This window comes from Camelus ferus, chromosome 13, assembly GCF_009834535.1.
Source record: "Camelus ferus isolate YT-003-E chromosome 13, BCGSAC_Cfer_1.0, whole genome shotgun sequence".
In the NCBI taxonomy this organism is placed as follows: domain Eukaryota; kingdom Metazoa; phylum Chordata; class Mammalia; order Artiodactyla; family Camelidae; genus Camelus; species Camelus ferus.
The window spans coordinates 43,917,362-43,938,369 of record NC_045708.1 but is presented as its reverse complement, the minus strand read 5'-3'; the positions used below and the strand labels follow the sequence as shown (position 1 = coordinate 43,938,369).

Genomic DNA, 21,008 nt, shown 5'->3' with positions numbered 1-21,008 from the left:
GTGAACTTGAGGAATTGAAAGGGGGCCAGTGTGGCAGCACAGGGATTCAATGCAGATGAAGCTACTGAGTTTGACCAGGATCCTTCCTGCATGTTCTTGTTAAGGATGTGGCTTTTATCTGAAGAACAATGGAAACTCTCAAATGGTTTAAGTAGAGAAAGGAGTCATCATGTTCACAATGTGAACTTGAAGACTAATCTAGGCTGTAATGTCAAGAATACAATAAAGAGATAAAGAGACCATTGCAGCATTTTTGGTTAGAGAAGCTGGGAGCTTGGACTACAGTAGATTAGACCAGGATAGTGGCTGTGAAGTTACATGGATTTAAGATCTTCAGGAGGTAAATCCAGTAAGACATGATGACCTAAATGGAGAGAGAATGAGATGCTGAGGTGGACACCCAAGTGTGTAGATAAAGGGAAGAAGGAACATATGGGGAAAGACAAGTAGGGGCTGGCCTGGCGGGGGAGTAGTTGTGTGGAGCAAATCAGGAATTCAGTCGTGGATACGCTGAGCTTCAAATCCTTTAAGTCAGCAGAGTCAAGCGGACACCATACGTCTGCAGATGGGAGACAGAAACAGATGCTCAGTATCAGTAGATGTCATTTAAAGTTGTTAGAGTCAATGAGATTTTCTCAAAATGGAAGATAGGGTATGAAGAGAAGAGGCCTGAAGATCATGAATCTTGAAGAACTGCATCTTTTCAAAATTTGATAGAAGTAGATGAATTAGCAACAACAACAAATGGTAAGTTCTCTGTGGTCAGAGAATTAGGAGGAAAATCTGGAGAGTGAGGTGTCCTGAGCACCACTGGAAGAGAGTGTTTCAAGAGAGAGGTGTCTCAGGCTGCTGACGTATCCAGATGAGGTCGAAAGCATCCTGGATTTGACAGCAGGGAGGGACATTTCATGGAGAGGGTGGAGGCCAAAGCCAGACACTGAAAGAGACTGAAGAGTGCTCTGAATGTGAAGACTGAAAGGAGTGTGGCCTCCCCCATATTATGAAATGAATGATGGCCTATTGAACACAGCAAGATATATTTATCCTTTGCCTGTGTTGTTCTTTCAGCATAGGCTGTTCACACTTCCTTGTTTTCTTCAGTAATTCATCTATCTCTTAAGATCTGGCTTAAATTAGAGCCATGCCTCCTTGTGAGTATGGATTTTATCTAATCCATAAGTGCACTCTTCCCATGTACATAACCAACACTGAAATATACTTAGGTGATAAGTTATCAAAGCATGGGCTTTGGAGTCAGGGAGCCTGAATTTGAGTGCCTGTTCAGCTGCTTACTAACTCTGTGTCCTTGCAGAGTTTACTGTGATCACTGTATCTCAGTTTTATCATCAACAAAATTGGGATCTACATTGGAATTTGACACATTGTAAAATAATTATAAATCATTAAAAAATTAAAAAAAAAAATTGGGCAGCAGTGTTGGCAAGAATGATTGTACCTGCTCAGAGAGGTTCTGTGAGTACTAAATAACTTACTGCATTAAAAGTACGAATGTGCCCAGCATTGCAAGCAGTCAGTAAATAATAATCATAATACTCATTATACTCACTGCTTTGGGATGTTTCTATGGATAGTTTTCATATGCCTGATGCCTTTCTCCTTCCTTGCATCTGATACATATCCTCACAGTATTTCTTGGCTCTCTTTCACAATGTTGGCTTTGTTTTTCCAGGATTGGTCATGTCCAATGGCCAAGTATGGAAGGAACAAAGAAGGTTCGCCCTGATGACACTGAGGAACTTCGGTTTAGGAAAGAAGAGCTTAGAGGAACGCATTCAGGAAGAGGCCCGCTACCTCACCCAGGCAATAGGAGAGGAAGATGGTGCGTGTGTCTTAGGACAGGTGCAGGAGACTGCGGCTCATTCCTTCACTGACCAGATGCTTAATAAGTGGCCACGTGCCTGCCCTGTGCCTAGCACTGTGTAGGGCACTGAGGGGATAACAGTGAACAACTAAGCATGACCTCCCTACTTGGAGCTGGAGAATTAGACATGAGAAATGGGTATAGAACACATTATTGATTTTAAATCCTGGTGGTCAGTTTGAGTTCCAGGCACTGACTGAGTACTTGCTGTAGGTCAGACCCTGTGGAGGGTGCTGGGGCCACAGTCTCAGAGGTGGTTCTGTACTCGGTGTGTCCCGTGTCATGTAGAGTACACCCTCAGAGGAAACAGAAAGACACCAATTCTCCTCTGCCTCCAGGACAGCCTTTCGACCCTAACTGCAAAATCAAGAATGCGGTATCCAATATTATTTGCTCCATCACATTTGGGGAGCGTTTTGACTACCAGGATGATTGGTTCCAGGAGCTGCTGAGGCTGGTGGAGGAGTTCATGAGTCTGCAGACATCAATATGCTGCCAGGTGAGACGTTCTCACTTCCTACCTTGGATATAGATGTTGGGCTGATGTCAGACACAGATGAGATGGAATCTTCCTGTTTTTGTTTTTTTAAGCTAATACATAACCTTTTAAAATTGAGTTTAACAAAAACATATTTGAAATCAATCTGTTGAGTGTATTGTTTTAGATAACATTATTAAATATTTACGATAGATAAAGAATGTTATTAATGTCCATGTGAAGTACAGAATTTCATATGATGTACACCTGTGCATGTATGTTGTTTTCTTTAAAAAGCACAATATCTCCATCACCTTTGAGCCCTCCCCTCCATGTATCTCCCTAACCCCCCACCTACATCCTCCCTCAGAAGTTCTCTTCTGTGCCTGGTGCTCCCTGGGCACACTGTTTTGAGATTCATAGTTTAGTTGCCCTTTTTTTAAATTCTGTTTAGTTTCCGTCATATGAATATGGCACTGTTTGTTATTCTTTTCCTACTGATGACAATTGGGTGATTTCCAGGGTGGGGATATTGTGACTAAAGCTGCCATGAACATTCTTATTCAGTCATTCACATGGACACATCGTCGCATTTCTCCTACATTTACACCTGTGTGTAAAAGTTCTTAAGGTTTCCCAGGTGTCTTCACTGCTTACATGCCCATCCACACTTGACATGGTCAATCACATAATTTTCTAGGCTATAGATGTAGGCGGTTCAAACCTCACCCCTTCCTTGGTGGTCCTGCCCTCCTCCTCGGTGCTGCTGGGCCTGTGAGTCTGTCAGTAACCCTGCTCAGCTTCTTGGTCTCTCATAGTCTTTTTTTTTTTGGATTCGGGAGACTCTTTAAGGGAAAATCAGACCCAAGTGTGGACTTCCCCTCTCTGGTGTCTAGAAGAGGGTTTACTTTTATTTATTCCTGACAAGAACTTTGCCTGGGGCTTTCTGGACCCATTACACCAAAATGGATTAAGCAGTTCACATGATTCTTGGTACAATAATGGGGCCTAATGAATGTGCACTATTATGATTATAGTTACTGTTATTTTTGAATAATGTTCCCTGTTCTCACTTCTAATCAGGGTAATTCCCTCATTCAGCAATTCCATTTTTTTCCCTCCTATTAAGATAGAAACTACAAAATCATGAGAGTTCCGTGGGTACCCAGCTGACTATTCCCAGGGGAGAGAAATTCCTGGGATGGCAGGATGGGGCAGTGGAGCCAGGGTAGAAGCATTTCTTAGAGATGCAAAAGAGACCAGGCCCTTTGATGGACAACTACACATGGTTACTCTTAGTTGAGTTTTTCCAACAGTCCTTTAAGATGAGATGTGTGCAAGGAAATACAGGAATGTGCAAACAAGCACGTTGTGTCCACTGGCTCTGTGTTAAATGTGGGGTTGATCTCATGTCATCTGGTCTTGAAAAAACCTTGGGCCTCACTGGCAGCTAGTTTAAGTAGCAGCAAACCACAACATTATTACTGTTTTTATTATTTCTATTATTACCAAAGTGTGATAGCTAGAAAGCAACAGAGCTAATGGTCAAACTCAGCCTCAGTTTCATTTTAAATCTAAGCCACTTTCCATTATATTACACTATTTTCTAACAGATATTATTAGAAAAAATATCTTGAAAAACCACTTTATTTCAGTGTAAAATGTATTACCCACTTGGAGATTACATCATAATGGGGATAGACAAATAAATACATATATTGTTTAACTAGATAGATACACGGATACATAGACAGATAGACATGTATTACACACACACACACACACACACACACACACACACACACACACACACACACACACTAGTGATAATTCCAAATAAGTAAAATAAAACAAAATAAAGAAATGGAAAGAGGGTGCAGAAGTTCTGCTAATTATAGGATTATCAGGGAATACAGGTCCAAGTAGGTGACATTTAGCAGCACCTTAATGAAAGAAGGGGCTGGAGCTGTGCAGATTTTGGAGAAAGACCATTCCAGGTGGAGGGAATAGCAAATGCATAGACCTAAACAGGGACATCCTGGGTGTTACCACAGAGGCCAGTGGGGCTGCACTGGAAAGAATAGAATTTTATCTAAATGTCATGAAAAGTCATTGAAAGATTGAGAGCCAGAAAGTGAAATGATCAGTTAAACTTAACAGTTAAACCCTTGGGAGTTCAATGGAAAGTCGACTGGGAATGGGGTTAAGGATGCAATCAGGAAACCTGCTGGAAGCTATTACAGCATCCAGGTTGAAAGGATGACAAAGCAGTTGGAGCTGTGAGAAGTTGTCTGGCACTGGTTATATTGTGGATGCAGGGCTGACATGCTTGGCCAGAGGGTAGGTAAGAAGAGGGGGAAAGAGGTAAGAAGAGTCGACGGTGACTCCAGGGGTTAAGTGTAAACAGAAAAAAGAGATGGAAAGACAGGATGTTTATATTGTGTTAAAAATTTTAAATTGGCACCACATATTATCCATGATTATTTTGTTTTTCTCAATCAGCTCTATGATGCCTTTCCACGGATAATGAACGTCCTCCCTGGACCCCACCAAAGGCTCTTCAGTATCAGGGAGAAGCTGAAAACGGCCATTGTCCATGTGATTGAAAACCACAAGAGAGATTGGAATCCTGCTGAAGCAAGAGACTTTATAGATGCTTTCCTCCAGGAAATAGAGAAGGTGAGGAATCCAGGGTTGTTTCCAGAGTTTTGTTCTAAAAGAGTAAATGAGGGAATTCAAGTTTCTTATTGCTGCTGTAACAAATTACCACAAACTTGGGGGCTTAAAACAACACAATTTATTCTCTTGTAGCTCAAAACATCAGAACTCTGAATCCAGCTTCACTGGGCCAAAGTCAGGGTCATGCAAGGCTGTCTTCTTCTGGAAGAATGGAAAAATCCATTTTCTTGGCTTTTCCAGCCTCTAGGAGCTGCCTGTACCCCTTGACACATGGTCCCTTCCTCCAACTTTAGAGTCATCAATGTCGCACCTTCTCTGACACCAATGTTCTATCTCCTTTTTATGACTTTTTGTCTCCCTTTTAACAAGTGTCTTGGGAACATATTCAGCCCCCTGGGATGATTCAGGATAATCTTCCCATATCAAAATCCTTAACTTAATCTATGTACAAAGTCCCTTCTGCCATATAAGATGCAGTCCCCAAGCTCCAGAGATCAGGACATGGACATCTCTGGGGCTCATCATTCAGCCCAGCAGAGGGGAGTAAATTAGAGGCAGCATTTCATAGAGTGGAGAAATATCATTAACTCAGAACTGATGAGAAAATTACAAATAAAGACAGATCTTAGAGTAGCTCATGATGAAAAAGAATATGAAAATGAATGCATGTATATTCATGTACTGAAATTAACTATATTCAATTTAAAAAAGAAACGCATTCACAAATGTTAAATTAAATGTTTAAAATTAAAAAAAAAGAAATAAAGATAGAAGTTTAACCATATTTGGCTGTAGGCCTTTGAAACCTGAAATACTGCCTTGTCATAGTGTATTCTCTACTCTCTACTCAAATCTGAAGGAGCTAAACACAAAGGAAAGGTAGGTTATTGTTTCATTATTAGCAGGACCAATGCCCAGTTCCCTAGTCTTCCCTCAGCTCGCCAGCACAGAACACAAGTAAAGCTGAGTCTGCTGTCAGAGTTCAGTCTCGAGTAGGAGAGACTTTCCTTTCCTCCTTCATCCTCATATCATCCACTTTCCAAACATTACAGCAAAGAAGCAGGGAAAAAAGCCAAATTGGATATATAGCCTTTATGTGGTAACCCTTCTGGTTAATACACTGCATTCCTGTCATCATCTGTGAATCATCAGATTATTTATTTCTCTCCTGGAATTGACAGAAAGGTAGATTTCTTTCCATCTTCCCCCTATTTCCCCTTGTTGACATAGCATTAGTAGAAGGATTGGTTTCTCCTCAGAGGAGGAGATTTCACCTGCTGTAAGGTGTGCAGGTGTGAGACCACACGCAGAGAAATGTTGACACAGTGAAGCTTCTGGAGGAAGGTGGTAAAGATGCTGGAGAACCATGAGGAAAGGTTGTTGGAATCACAGAGTTTAAGCTAGAAAGGAAAAGGATAACAGGGAGACATGAGAATTGTTGTGCTTCACAGAAATTCACTGCATTCTTTCAGCACAAACACGTGTTGAGTGTTTGCTGCCGCCTTTGTATCTCACGTAATTCATGATGCCTCCATAAGGGGTGAGTATTGTTAGTTCTATTTTCTCAAACAGGAAAGTGAACCACAGGGAGAGTTAGTAACTTGCTCAAGTCACACAGATAGTAAATGATGTGGCTAATGTTGGAACCCCAGGCTGTTTTCCAAGTCTACTACTAGATTGTAACAAATTATGGGCACAAAAAATTAGTTCTTTTGATTTTCATCAAGCAAAGGTAACAATACATGCAGCATTTGGGGCAGGAGGATCTAATGACAGTCCGTCCTCCTGAGACGGCCAAAGGGCAAGTCGTTTCTCCTGGGGGTCTCTCCTTCCATGTTCTCTCCTTCCATGTTCTCTCCAGGATAAAGCCCCTGTTTGTTGTGACAACCAAGAACCATCTGGTTAAACCAACAAACATCGTGCTTTCTAGCATAAAGGCAATGCTACCTCAAGTTTCAATGAAGAAAGCCTCGTCTACAGCACCCTGGACCTCTTCTTCGCTGGAACGGAGACAACTGCAACGACGCTGTGCTGGGGTCTGCTCTACATGGCCTTCTACCCAGACATCCAAGGTGAGCGTGTCAGTGGGTGTGCCTGGGCAGGTCAGGATGGCGCCTCCTGGAACACACTTCCCAACGTTGGGGCCAGAAGACAGATGGAGGATGGAGAGATGGTAGGACATTCACAGCACCAGATGGATTGGAGAATGAGCACATTCTTCAGTTTTTCTGTCAGGACTGTGATGGGTCCACATAATACAAATATAATGGAGAGTCCTTGCCCTCACGAAACTCCCAGTCTAGTAGGGAAAACAGTGAAGTCCATGGACATCATGGTGAATTCCTAGAAAGAGTTACATGCCATTCAGAGATGAAACCTGGTCGTGGCCTTCCCTCCTGTTAAGTCATGTCTTCCACTGTCCTGTGAATGATGTTCAGACTCCTGAGTCTGGTGTGTCCTGCCCTGTGATGCGCCCCTCCTGCCTGTTCAGCCTCAATTGTACCCACCCAACATGGTGGCCTCACTAAATGACATGTGGTTTTCACTGCCTTGTCCTTATTTGTGCCGTCACACCTGCTCCTCCCTAGAAGTAAAACACAAGAATGTATTTCCCTAATTTCTTTACACTTTAATCCACTAGCTCTGCTTGAAGAATCTACTCAGATACAACTTCCACTCAGATGTCACCCCACTCTCTGGGAAACTACCAAAGTTTCCTTCCTCTGGAGACAACCACGCGCCACCTCCCTCACTGTGATTTCCATACATTAGTGAGACATCCTTCCCACAGGCTGTAGTTCATTGGAGGTCAGGGACTGTGACATCATTTTTATTTCTCTAGACCCCAGAACAGGTTGAGCACATGAAGCATAAAGACTATTGGGATACAGGTTTTCAAACTGGGGTAATAGTTTATTAACAGAACATAAAGTCAATTTAGTGGATCAAGACCATTTTTTTCCTAAATTAAAAAACTTTAAAAAGATTAGAAAAGATTAGAGTGCTTCCTGTGTATTAAGGATAAGTTTTTTCTCATGAAGCTTTATTTATTTCCTTATATATGCAGAAATGTATGCTGTATCTGTTTGTATATTTTTGTTCATGTGTCATGATGTAAAGTGCACTTGTAACTGTGAATTACAGGGTTTTGTTTTTAAGTTTAAAAGTCACCTCGTTAAGATCTAGATTTGGCTTCTCTATTAGAGGTTCCAATATAACAATGGCTTAAAATGACAGAAGAAGTGGAAGCAACACAAGTGTCCGTTGATGGATGAATGGACAAACAAAATGTGAAAGGCATTGTTATATTATTCAGCCTTGAAAAGGAAAAATTCTCATACATGCTACAACATGAATGAGGATATGACACTAAACTAAATAATCCATTCCAAAAAAGACATATACTGTATGTTTCTATTTATACAAGCTATCTAGAGGGACTGAGTTCATAGAAAGTGAAAGTCAAATGGTGTTTGTCAGAGGCTGGGGGTGGGGAACATGGGCAGTTATGATTGGATGGATGTAGAGTTTCAATTTTGCAACATAAAAAAATTCTGGAAATTGGTCATACAAGAATATGAATATACTTAACATTATTAAATTGTACATTTAAAAATGGTTAAGATGTTAGATTTTACATTATGTGTATTTTACCACAATTTAAAATTTTTCAATGATCATAGTGAAAGAAAAGGAACTTTATTTTTCTCTCAAGTGAAAAATCTAAGCTGGACTCTGCAGAACTCTGTGGGGCCCTAGGTCCTTCCAGTGTGTTGCTCTGTTGCATCTAGAGTGATGCCCTGTTTGCAGTCTCAGAGATGGCTCCCCACTGAGGCTGCCTTTGCCTTTGCACCGGTGGGAAGAGAAGAAGGAGAAGGAAGCACGTGCCCTAACAAGAAGGGCAGGTTCCAAGCATTGAACATCCTCCACATACATTCTGTTAGCCAGACATAGTCACAGGGGAACCTGGGAAATACAGTCGTTAGCTGGGAACCATGTATCCAGCTAACATCTACATTATTGTAGAAAAAAAGGAAAAGAGATATTGGGGCACAATTGGCAGCGGTTTTTTTCTCATTTGTTGGACACTTCCCTGAATCAGTTGATGTAAATCTCAAAACATCCTAAAGATGAAAGTAGATTCATCCTCACTAATAAGAAGAGGAAACTGAATCTCAAGGGTTTCAGTAACGTGCAGCAGGAAGCAAGAGTCGAGGAGCAAGAACTGCAGCCAGATTTGTGCTAAACCAGGGCCCACTCTGCACTCAGGTACCTCCTGAGAAACTACCGTCTACACAGCCTGCTATAACTTTAGCCATTTTGATCCTGGTTATTTCATTCCTTTGCTGAGCCAGGCTCAAGGAGGGTAATGAATGTTAGAACAATAGAACTTTCTCTGCTTTTCCAGAAAAAGTACAGGCTGAGATCGACAGGGTGCTTGGCCAAAGTCAGCAGCCGAGCACGGCAGCTCGAGAGTCCATGCCCTACACCAACGCTGTCATCCACGAGGTGCAGAGAATGGGCAACATCGTCCCCCTGAACGTGCCCAAGGAGGTCGCGGTGGACACCACGCTGGCTGGATACCACCTGCCCAAGGTAATGAGGGCCTCCCTCACGGCCTCAGATCTCCACGCTCACCTTTTTAAATAGTGGGACTCTCAACTGGGAAAGTGACATGGATTCTTGTCCTAGGGAATCACTAAAATGAGGACAGATATTAGAACTGAGATAATACTAGTTTTTTTCTCCATTTGTGGTCTTTAGAATGTTAGTTTAGCAAGATGTTAGCAGATGTTATGGAGGAGAAGGAGGTTCTTAGGTCAATGTGTTTAGACAAAGAATGACTTTTTTTGCTTTGAGATTTCTCAGTGTTTTGACTATGTGATGTGCACTGAGATTCTTTGTAGGGAGACAGCAAGCAGCAGTTCCCAGTCAGACTTTGACATGAGGTCCTTTCTTTGCCTTGGTAGAGCTTCTCACAGGACTAGGGACCTGCCAGACTTACTTTGGAAAATTCTGCTTCACAGTCCTGGGGTTACAGGATATTCAACTATGAAGGAACATTTGAGACAATGTGAACCAACATCACATTCATGCTGGTGTTTCTAACATAATATCCACATAGGTACTTTTCTAGCTTTGACTTATATAGCTGTGATGGGACTATCATCTCACAAGGGAAACCAATCCAAGTATGAGAAGTACTAAATATCAGAAAAGGAGAGAAAGTAACCAATGCTTATTAAGCAGTGATTATGTACCATGGGTTATATAGATTCTTTCTAAATGTCTTGATCCATCCTCAAGTAATTCTGTCCTTCCCAATTTATAAATTGAGATCAACGCTTAGAGAGTGAGTAATCTTGCAAAAGATCTCTCAGCTACAACCTGGGAGGAGTTGGGTTCTAGAATCAGATCTTTTCTGATTCAGGTTCATCTTTTTTGAACAGCATCATTTTCTCTCCACGGGAGTTGCATTACTTTGACTTTAAGGAGTCTCACTGCAGTAGTTTTCAGTTGGTACCGGTTAAATCACCAGTCCTCACAAAGGAAACTTATTTTACTTTTTGTAATTGAAGTATAGTCAATTTACAATGTTGTGTTAATTCATGTTGTATAGCATAGTGGTTCAGATATATATATATATATATATATATATATATATATATATATATATATATATATATATATATATACACAAACATGCACACACACACGCACACACAAACACACACACTCTTTAATATTATTTTTCATTATAGGTATTAGAAAGTATTGACTACAGCTCCCTGTGCTATAGAGTAGGACCTTGGTGTTTATCTGTTTTATACATACTAGTGTATATCTGCAAATCCCTAACTAAAGACATTCTGCTCTCACTCCATCCCCTACACGTTAGCATCTGGGCAGATGGCTCTCTTCTGCCCCCTAGTGTCCTGTCTGCACTCTGCACATTCACACTTTGCTTTCTCACCACTTTGGTGGGCTTTTGTGGATCCATCTCACTTTGTCTAAGTCCCTTTGTGTGTGTCCTGGGGAAGATCTCAAGAGGCTGAACAAGAGGAGCTTACTCTTGGACACCCCTGAGTCACCATCCCTGCAGAGCTGGAAAAGCAGCTATTCCTGTGGGTACTGCATTCACTATGCTCTTGCTGACTGACCATCTTGTGGATGGAGGCTGAGCTCTAAATTATTTCACAGGTACTCTGCACTTTAATGGTTGTTCATTCAGCTCCATGGATCCGGCTCAGCTCAATGTTCCTTCTACCATTGATTTTTAATATCTGTTTGAATAATCATCCTAGGAACAGAGACATCTTATTGATTGTATTTGGTAAAGCCTCAGAACCATAGCATTGATGTCAAATCTCCTAGTTCAAATCATGGCTCTACTGCCCCCTACCTGTGACTCTTATTCAACCGCTCAGAGCTTAAAATTCTTTATCTGTAAAAATGCATTGATACTTACCTCAGAGGCAGAGGTAAAGTGAGCATGCAAAACATTTATCCTAGTGCTTAGTATAGAGAATGTTTCAAATAGTAGTTATTATTCTTTATTAGTTCATTAAATACTCATTAAATACCAAAAATATTTAGGTCTAAGAAAACAAGTCTGTGGAAAACAATCATGCAAATATTTAAGTACAAACTATGGTAACTGTCCAGCAGAAAAAAATCACTGGTTTCTCTCAAGAAGAAGGATGCTGGAATAGGAAGTGGGAATAAGAGATGGCAGAGAATGCTTACAAAAGGATGTGATGTTTGAGCTAAAAATTAAAGGATGATTAATAGTTAACATGGTGACAAAATGGGGAGGAATGTCATTCCAGGCAAGGGGAACAGCCTGTAAAGAGACATGGACATGAGTGGGAACATGTGGTAACTTTGAGAAACTGCAAGACTCTCCCTGCAGTGGGAGTGCAGGCAGAGGGAGGGTCTCAGACAGGGGCAGGCGATGCATCCTTCATCTAAGAGTGAGGGTGCGGAGCTATTGAGGGTGTCTGTCAAGTTCCAGGTGTGCTGGGTGGATGGGTGTGACATGATGAAGTCCTGTTTAAAGCTAATTCTGCTTTTGGCAAGGGGAGCACAAGAAAAGGGGAAAGGGAGGGTATGGGGTAGTTAGACAGCTATTGAGGGAAGCAAGGGTGTAGCCTGGACCAGGGTGGCAGTGGTGGACCTAAAATGGAGGAGATAGAATCAAGAGGAATTTAAACTTGACCAGCCTTGCTGAAGAATTGGATGAAGGCAGAATGAGGGAAAGAGAGATATTAAGGAGGACTCCTGGGGTTCTTGCTATGTACCTGGAAGGATAGTGGTTCCTTCACAGCGTGACCTGATTCTCTTATTCAACCTTCTGTGGAATAACCTAGACTGTCGAGGGAAGAGGATGGGAGAAACAAAGATACATGAGGCATTTTTACCTTGAAAGAGCGGCCATAGTCATCACTTCAGGGAGCAGCTAGGTTGGTTTGGGGACAATATTGACTGGCCAGCTGTCACAGTATTCTCTCATTGATGCACACATGTACCTTCCCAAGTTCTACACTGACACGTCCCTGGAGAGATCCATTCTGCAGTCAAGAGTGGTCACACTTCCCTGGTAAAATTCCCAAAAGACACTTCCATCCATCATTGTAATCTGTCCCCTGGCAAAGAGCAGGGTCCTAGAGGTTGGGCTCAGAAGGTGGTGAGTTGAGGAGGTTGAGGGGGTTCAGGGTGCTGTCAGGCTTTGGTGTGGGAGCCCAGGGGACACCTGCCCCTCTGCACAGGTGTGTTGTGTGGGTCAAGCCTTGCCTGAGTCTTTGCTGCCTGTTCCTAGGGAACCAGGATCCTGACCAACCTGACCGCACTGCACAGGGACCCTGCAGAGTGGGCCACCCCAGACAAGTTCAATCCAGAGCACTTTCTGGAGAATGGACAGTTTAAGAAAAGGGAAGCCTTTCTGCCTTTCTCAGTAGGTGAGTTGCAATAAATAGGAGTGTGGGGACCCAGTGTCTCTCTCTCAGCCCTTCCCTCCTCTTTTCTCTGAAGTGCTCTGCTCTTGCTGGAATGTCTCCAGTGTCATTTTTTTTTTTTAAATGCACAAACTGCAAGTTCAGAATTACATTTGATTTGGGGTATTACTGAGGATTGTAGCCAGGGAACGTGGCCTCCTAGATAGCAACTATGGACTATTCCCAAAAGTATGGAAAGAGTCATGATACATAGGAGTTTTTGGTAAAAAAAAAAAATTTTTAAGTAGTCAAACATCAAAATATTACTGCTAATCATCAAAAAATTGTTTAAATTTTTTAAATTAAAAAAACTCCAAAAAAGAAAAAAAAACAGATATCCCAAGTTAATGATTTTAGTGCAAGTCTGAGCTCATTGAAATTATTCCTATAAATACATCTCTATACTCTAAGGCCAGTATCCAGTTTTTCTCCATCCTGAATTCCCCTCAGGGTGCACCACTGGGGACAGCTGCGGTGGCTGATGGCTTGATGGAGGACAACATTCATTGTTCACCAGAAAGACAGACAACAGCTTCTGTCCGCACCAGACAGGCCTGCCCAGCGGGACTCCCTCTTGCTGTTGCTGCACCTCCGGGTTCCCCGGGCTGAGCATCACCAGGACTCATGCCCTTACTTCCTAAGTCCTGGCTTGACTGGTGCAGATTTCACCTTCACATTCTTCTATCCCCAAGGACACTGGGACAGAAGCTCAAACCCTGCTTATTGTCCACAAAGAAGATTGGACACTTGCTGTCTTTATAGAGTTTATAAATGTCTCAGGTTCTTTTTATGGGCCACCCACTCACACAGAACCTGACCACATTTCTAAGGAGAGGGTGGGGGAGGGGCAAGGAAATGGGCCGCTTCCTTATCCTTCTGGGCATCACCAGTGACTCTAAGTGCCACAGCCTTACCTAGATGAGATCCTACTCTATAACTGCTCCCTGAAGAGGTCCTGTTGCCCATTTTTTAATTCTAATGACCCTTTAAAAATCTAGTGAATATATTTACACCTTGCACAACTTGACAGGTAGTAAAGAGGATAGTGAAAAATCTCCCATCTTTCTAAGGCAGCCAGTTCCTAAGGGGTGTTTTTAACTCACAACATTGTTACATGAGTGATAAAAATTCTTAGTATATGTCAGGCAGGTATTGAGTTACCATTTATAGAGGTCATTTCAACTAATTTCCCAATTTCTTAATTCTATAAACACTTCCTGAAGCATTTATTATGTGTCAGGAATTCAACCCTGAGGATATAACAATGAATGATATAGAAAAAACAAACTCTTAATGAGCATGTGTTCTAATGCAACCTTAGTAAATTCAAATTCTTATCACCACATTAAAGATAAGGAAACTGAGGCTTAGCAGGGTCACCTGTGGCACCTGAAGTCACAAGCTCAGGTGGCAGAGCTAGAACTCAGTGTAAACCAGGTTTATCAACAACTAAAGCCCATGCTCTTCCTACTACTGTCTCCTAAAAAAGTTACCCACACGCTACACAGAGCGAAACTCTGAAATTCATGATCGTTCTCTTATCATTAATGTAAAATCAAATATAGATTGATTTCCTGAGGCAGCATCAATTTGCTGATGATGCCACTAAGCACAGGAAATGAGGGGCTGGAAGTTGAACCCAGATAAGTGTGATCAGGGCTCATGCTGTCCTACTTTATGGCCAAGTCCTGGGTGTATCTGTGCTGATTCTGATCAGATCTTTTTTGTCTGTCTTCATCTGGTTCTTCATCATCTTTGCTCACATTGGGCCAGTCACTTCCTAGTATGAAAGCAGATATGAGATGTAGGAATACCTTCCAGACTTCCTGTCTACAGGGGCTTCCAGTTTCACATTATAGTATAAAGTTTTTGCTGTATACCTCAAGTATTATAAATATTCTCCCCCACTGGTGTTTTTGCTTTTGAGAATTGTAACAAACCCTGTTAATCTCTGACTTCATTTGCAAGCAAATTATCTCATGTAATCCTTACAGCAACCCAGTTATTACTAATTAGGAAGTGGATCAGTGTCTCCTTTCTTAATATAAGGAGACTAAGAATACAAAAGAATTGTTTCCTATTCAACTTTGTGTGCCCAAGGAATTGGCAGAACAGTGCTGTAAACTCAAGTTTTTAATCATTCTAATCTAATGGTCTCTCTGCACGATGAGAATGTAACTCATTTTCAAACTTAGAGGTCCTTCCACTTGAAGATTCACTCGGTTCACATCATATGCATCAGTTATTACATTGCTGCATAACAAACAGTCCAAAACTCAGTAACTGAAAACAACAAGTGTGTATTACTGCTCACACATCTACAGTTGAGCCTGGACTGATCTCTGCTGGGCTCTGTTATCTGTTTGGGAGGTCAGCTGGCTGAAGGCTGATCTAGGATGACCTCAGCTGGGACAGTGGGCATCTCTTCCAAGTTTTCTCTCATCCTCCAGGAAGCTGGCCCTGCTTGTGGGCATGTTGAAGGTAATTCCCCAAGAGGGAGGATGGAAGCACACAGTGCCTCTATAGGCCAGACTGGGAACAGCTGACCATCACTCCCATTACATAGTGTTAAGTCCTAAGGTCAGTCCCAGGTCAAGGGGAAGGGATAATAGCACAAGTGTTAATTATGTTCAAGGGGAAGGGCTATGAAGACCCACTGCAAATCATGTGCACTCAGGGAGAGAGTGAACATGGAGTCATTTTTGCAATCAGTCTTTCTGTCTGAGAAGAATAAAATTCAGTGAAGGCAATCAATTTGGGGACTGCCTCAGCTGAGTGAGGACTGGTTACACAGAACAGGAAATAGAAACCTGAAAATTCCTCTGAGTTAAAATGTCAACAGCACTGTCAGGTTTTTCCCACCACGCCCCCATCTTGGGCACACAGTTGCTTTGCCTCCTTCTTGGTCTAGCACTTTGTAAAGACAGCCTCCCTGAAGGGATGGCGTGTAGACTGTTCCTTCCCTTTTCTTCGAGAAGACCATCAGGTGTGGAGTTAGGACAGGTGCACAATCAGGGCAGAGAGCAAACCTGTTATTGCAGATTCTTATTTCCTTTTCCTCCTTTAAGTTGTTCTCACTTGATCTGACAAAGCAGGAGACAGCTTCATGAAAGGCTAAAGGCGGATTCCTCATTTTTCAAATAAAATCATTGGATTACAGGAGATAAGTTTAGGAAGAACCTTTTCCCCAAAACCTAGGTCAGTTCTCTCATTGTATTGGTGAGGTAATTGACCTGGTTACTTAGTGATGGCCAGTTAGTCGGAGCACCAAGGAAAAAGTTCCAGGTTACTTTAGTACTGGATGAAGCTTTGAAATTGGGTAGCCCTCATTTTCATATATTAAAAACACATTCCTATCTGCTGTGTTGTTGGTATAATTGCCCAGCCACATAACATAGTTAGGAAAGAAATATTTCACATGTTTGACAAGTGAGAAATGCTTAGCTCTATGAGAATAAAGGGTTTCCTCATAGCTCACTGGTGGCTGCTGATGGAACCAGTATTTTCAGTCTGGTTCCTGATCTCTGGGTCCAGTTTTGTAGTGATACTTGGATTCCTCTGGAGAAAGTTGGGTGTTTACAATATAGCTAATTTCATACTATTTTCACAGATTTCCTCATTGTAGTACTTGTGATAGGGAAACCAATGAGGATGAGGGGATTGGAGAGGATTAGACACATGCTGGTGGGGAACAAAGACACAAAATAGTATAATAATAATGTAATTCTGAAGCACGTTTACATTTATTAAACTCTTGCAGATATTCTTAATTTTCTTTCTTCAGCAACTGGTTACAGGCAGAGGACAACATGGGGGCGTGCGCACAGTAACGGTTTTCCTAGAATATTCCATTACATGGGGAAATACCAAGCGGCAATAGCATCGCATAGAGTTAGCGACAGAGATTAATCGCAGTGCAGGTGCGCAGGGGAATCTTTACAAGGACAGGGAGGAAATATGTCAAAATTTTAACAAGGGTTTTGCCTGAGTATGTCATTACAAACACGTTTTATTGTCTTTATACTTTCACATGTTTTTTTCTTATTTCTGGTGAACATGTATTACTTAGGGCGGAAGTAAGTTATTAACATACACACACTAAATACACACACTAAATGGTGGTAGAGACTAGTGTGGGGTGTCATAGCCCAAGTGGGTGAGGAGGGTATTCAGGTAGGGGAGGGGCAGTGGGAGCCTGGAGCAGGTGTCAGAGCACAGAGGGAATGAGGTAGGTTCTGTCCTGCGCAGGGGGACCACGGCAGGGAGATTCCCGGCCGTTAGGAAGGGAAACTGATGCAGAGAAAAATGCCTCCTCTGACATTTACTTGCTTATCCTTTTCATCAGTTTGCTTTTAGGAATTGAAAAAAAATAACACAGGGTTTGGGTTTTTGCCCTTGTTGTTTGCTATTGGATTTTTGAAAGACTTCAGGCCAGACTCCACTTACTGGTCAACCCAGACCTCTCACTCCCTTCATCTGCACCCTGACCCTTCACACCTGTGCTCGCCTGCCTGAGCCTTGGAGGCACTGGTGTGTGTGACTGTGGATGGATGCTTTCTGTGCCTTGTTTAACTCAGGTGGTTTTTATCAAATAAGCCATGTCCATTAAGCCCCAGGGCCCAGCAGGCCGTCCCTTTGCTCAGGTTTTGCAAGACGTGGTGGAAGGTTTCAGTCATTGCTGGGCACAGACACCACCTGGGAAGGTAACTCCTCTTATGTTTTTGTCTTTCAGGAAAGCGGGTGTGCCTTGGAGAGCAGCTGGCCAGGTCCGAGTTGTTCATTTTTTTTATTGTCCTTATGCAAAAATTCACCTTCAGGCCTCCAGACAATGAGAAGCTGAGCCTGAAGTTCAAAACAGGCCTGACCATCTCCCCAGTGACCTACCGCATCTGTGCTGTTCCTCGGGAGTGAGGTTGTCCTGGTGGGAGGGGAAGGAAAGCAGGAAGAGTTCCCAGGTCCCTGCAAGGCCCTGGCGCCTGCTGACAAATGAGGGAACAAAATGACCTGCCTCTGAGGAAGGTCCTAGGACTTGGACTTAGAGGAAACTGGATCTAAACCTCAGCTTTCCATCCCCAATTTAGCCCTGAGCGAATCAGTTATGCTCTGAGTGATTTGTCTTTTCACCAAGGAGATGAAAAAAGCATAAGGATTCCTTCTCCAAAGGAAGAATCACTATAAATATCAGAGGAAATAATGGACATTAATGATTTGGAAACCATAAAGCACATCATAGCTGACCCGCCTCCTTCCTGCTTCCTTCCTTGTGGGAGATTTTCTTCTGGCCTGTTGAAGACCCTCAGGTCAGAGTTTGCTAAATGGTGGATGAGAGCTCGCAGCCAGACACTGGGGCAGCCAAAGAGGTCGGCCAGCAAGGCCTTGGCACTTGGTAGCTCTGTGCAGCTTCTCCTGCTTCTGCCCAAAGATGGCCCCTGGGGAGTCAGCAGGGCAGGGCCTGTTCCCCATTCATGGCTGGTTTCTATGAGGAAGCAGCCTCTCTGGGTCACCTAAGGAGACACTGCCTTTGCCTTGGATGTGGACCAAGGAGGGTGTGACCACAGTTAACCAAACATGGAAAACAGATTTGGAGGACAAATGTGGAGATATTTTCTATCTTTAAGGATGCCTCCTTACCTTAATTCCTCCCTTGAGCATTTATTCCCAAGTCATTTCATATCAGAGAAACAATGGGGTGGCTGTATTCTTTTCTCAAATACTGAATGTCAGCTTTGGATGGAGATTATTACCAGCCTAAACTCAAATGATTAGACTTGGCAGATTATGTTTAAAAAGAGAACCAGAAATTCTGCTGGATCCTCTTCTATTGGTTACTGAGGGGAGAAAATGGCCATAAACCAGAAGGTCAGGTACCACTGGTAGTCCATGGAGTTTTGATGCCAACCCCCATGCAAACAAACAAACCAACCTGGTGAACTGGACTAAACCATACTGAAGGTAATTTTTTTCCCTAATATTTTCTAAGTAATCTAAACAACTTAGAACAAAATAGGCCTTTCTTTTCTATTGTTTGGGATTCAGAGAAAAGCCAATTCAATGGGCAGCATAGAAAGGGAAACACAAATAGGAAGGGAGGGACAAGAGACAGTAGGAGAGAGTTTGGCTGGAGCTAGTCTGAGCCTATCAGGGAAAGCCAGGAGTAAGTCTGGAAGAAAGGGTCGTGTGTCCCTGCGTGTGGGAGCAGGAGTCGGTCCTTCCTGGCTGGGGGAAGAGCAGAAAGTGAGAAGGGCAGCTGCCCTCCTCTGTGCACTTTCTTTGTTTCCTCCTGGAAAGTTGCATCTCCAGAAAACAGACCGAATGATATTTCCAGAAGAAAACCAATGAAATCAGATCTTGAACTTTCAGAACACTTGAAATCTTGTTTCCCACTTTTTTCTTCCCCCCAGTGACATCACCCACTAGGAGACTAAGAAATTGGCCAAAATACTTTCCATGATATGCTCAGTCTTTTCATCTGTATAATTAAGAAATTTAAAAAATCATCTCTGAGTTCCATTCCTGCCTGCTGTGCATTTTCCGTGATTCTAGAAGGGCAGGAATTTAAATGTAGAATACAACTAACACCCTTCAGCTCACATCCTGACCTAACAATGCAGGGGGACCCAGACACCGACAGACTGTGAACACAATGAGAAACCTTGAGGTTACATGACTGGGGTCATTGAATTATCTGGCCGTGTAAAATGACTCCTTTTTCCCCCAAAGCTCACTGGAGAGACTCTAAAATATGAACTCTCCTCCTGTCCAAGTAGGACACACAGCTTTTGTTCTCTGCACTTCGTAGCTCTCTTATCCCTCGTCTACTTTGGAAGCTCCAGGGCCCCTTTCCCGCTTCATTTGGATCAGTGTCTGACACAGGGTGTGCAAGCACAGGACATTTCCTGTGGATTCATGGATGAGGCACAGATTTTGCTGAGAAACCACCCAGGCTGTGACTCTTCCTCTACCCCTGTCCGGCAGAGAGACACAGACACACATGATGCAGTGTAAGTTTAAAATCAGGTTGGAGGTTGGAGGACTTACAAGCAGAGGAGGAGCAGGACACTCAGGATACCCTCAGTGTTTATGGATGTGTTCAGGCAGGGCTGGACGGGTGCACAAGGGAGGGGGGCCAGCAGAGGGACCACCTCCCAGTGCCCTGCAGGTTTATGGACAGGAGGCTGGGGCTGGCTAGTGTTCTCTTAACAAGAACAGCACCTTGGGAGAGTTTCTGTGTTGAAACATGGAATATCATTGGTCCACCTGAGTGTCAAGATTTTCTCGCCTTGATCTAACTCAACTGCTTGATTCTAAGCTACCAAGTGGGAGGGAGGGGGCACTAGGGCACAGGTTTTGTCTCTCCTCAACTCCTTCCTGTGACTCTCAGCAACACATTTAGCCCAAAAGCCTTTATTTTCTTCCTTTAAACCATGGATCCGAGGGCAGGAAACTCACTATGTTGTGGGGAGGATAAAATTCACCAACAGGAGTCCCGTGTGTGGCAGACTGTTGGACTGGGACTCAATGGAGTACAAGGGACAGTGAAGCCTTATTCCCTGCCGTGCCCACACCACTCTGTGAACTATTCCATTTTGCCTCTGAGTGAAATTTTATAGGGTAGGACCTATCATTTTTCTGTCACACTTAGATGACAATCATTCCTCTTGTCACACTCGTTCCCAAGAAGACTCATTTTGTTCATCACAATGTGTAGCCCTGTAAGTGCACAACTTAAACAACTTCCTAAACTGGTTAATTTAGCTCCCCTGCTCAACCCAGTTATAGGAGAGGACGCTTTCCAGGCGAGGTGGGTGGGCTGCAGCCACATCTTCTCTAGGCACCATGTGCTCCCTCCTTCCAGACCACCCCCACCGCCTCACCTCTGCCACCCTCGCTCCACCAGGGCCCTCCACAGGCAGCACACTTGGGGGTGCCATGCTTTGCCTTCACCTAAAGCCTCTCTCTCCCGGCACCTGGGAAT

At 43.0% G+C, this 21,008-nt stretch overlaps 1 protein-coding gene across 2 annotated transcripts in view; it reads left to right on the top strand.

Annotated features, from left to right (window-relative positions):
* Positions 1-18,270, top strand: part of LOC102522750 (cytochrome P450 2J2) — a 31,109-nt gene extending 12,839 nt beyond the window's left edge. Inside the window, exons 3-9 of one of the 2 annotated variants that reach the window (XM_032494406.1) lie at positions 1,691-1,840; positions 2,221-2,381; positions 4,863-5,039; positions 6,970-7,111; positions 9,448-9,635; positions 12,859-12,997; positions 17,766-18,270. In XM_032494406.1, the coding sequence (XP_032350297.1) occupies positions 1,691-1,840; positions 2,221-2,381; positions 4,863-5,039; positions 6,970-7,111; positions 9,448-9,635; positions 12,859-12,997; positions 17,766-17,944 (1,136 nt within the window). In that variant the 3' untranslated portion in view covers positions 17,945-18,270. The remainder of the gene's footprint in view (positions 1-1,690; positions 1,841-2,220; positions 2,382-4,862; positions 5,040-6,969; positions 7,112-9,447; positions 9,636-12,858; positions 12,998-17,765) is intronic. The other variant, XM_032494407.1, reaches the window with a different exon arrangement.
* The last annotated feature ends 2,738 nt before the right edge of the window (positions 18,271-21,008 follow it).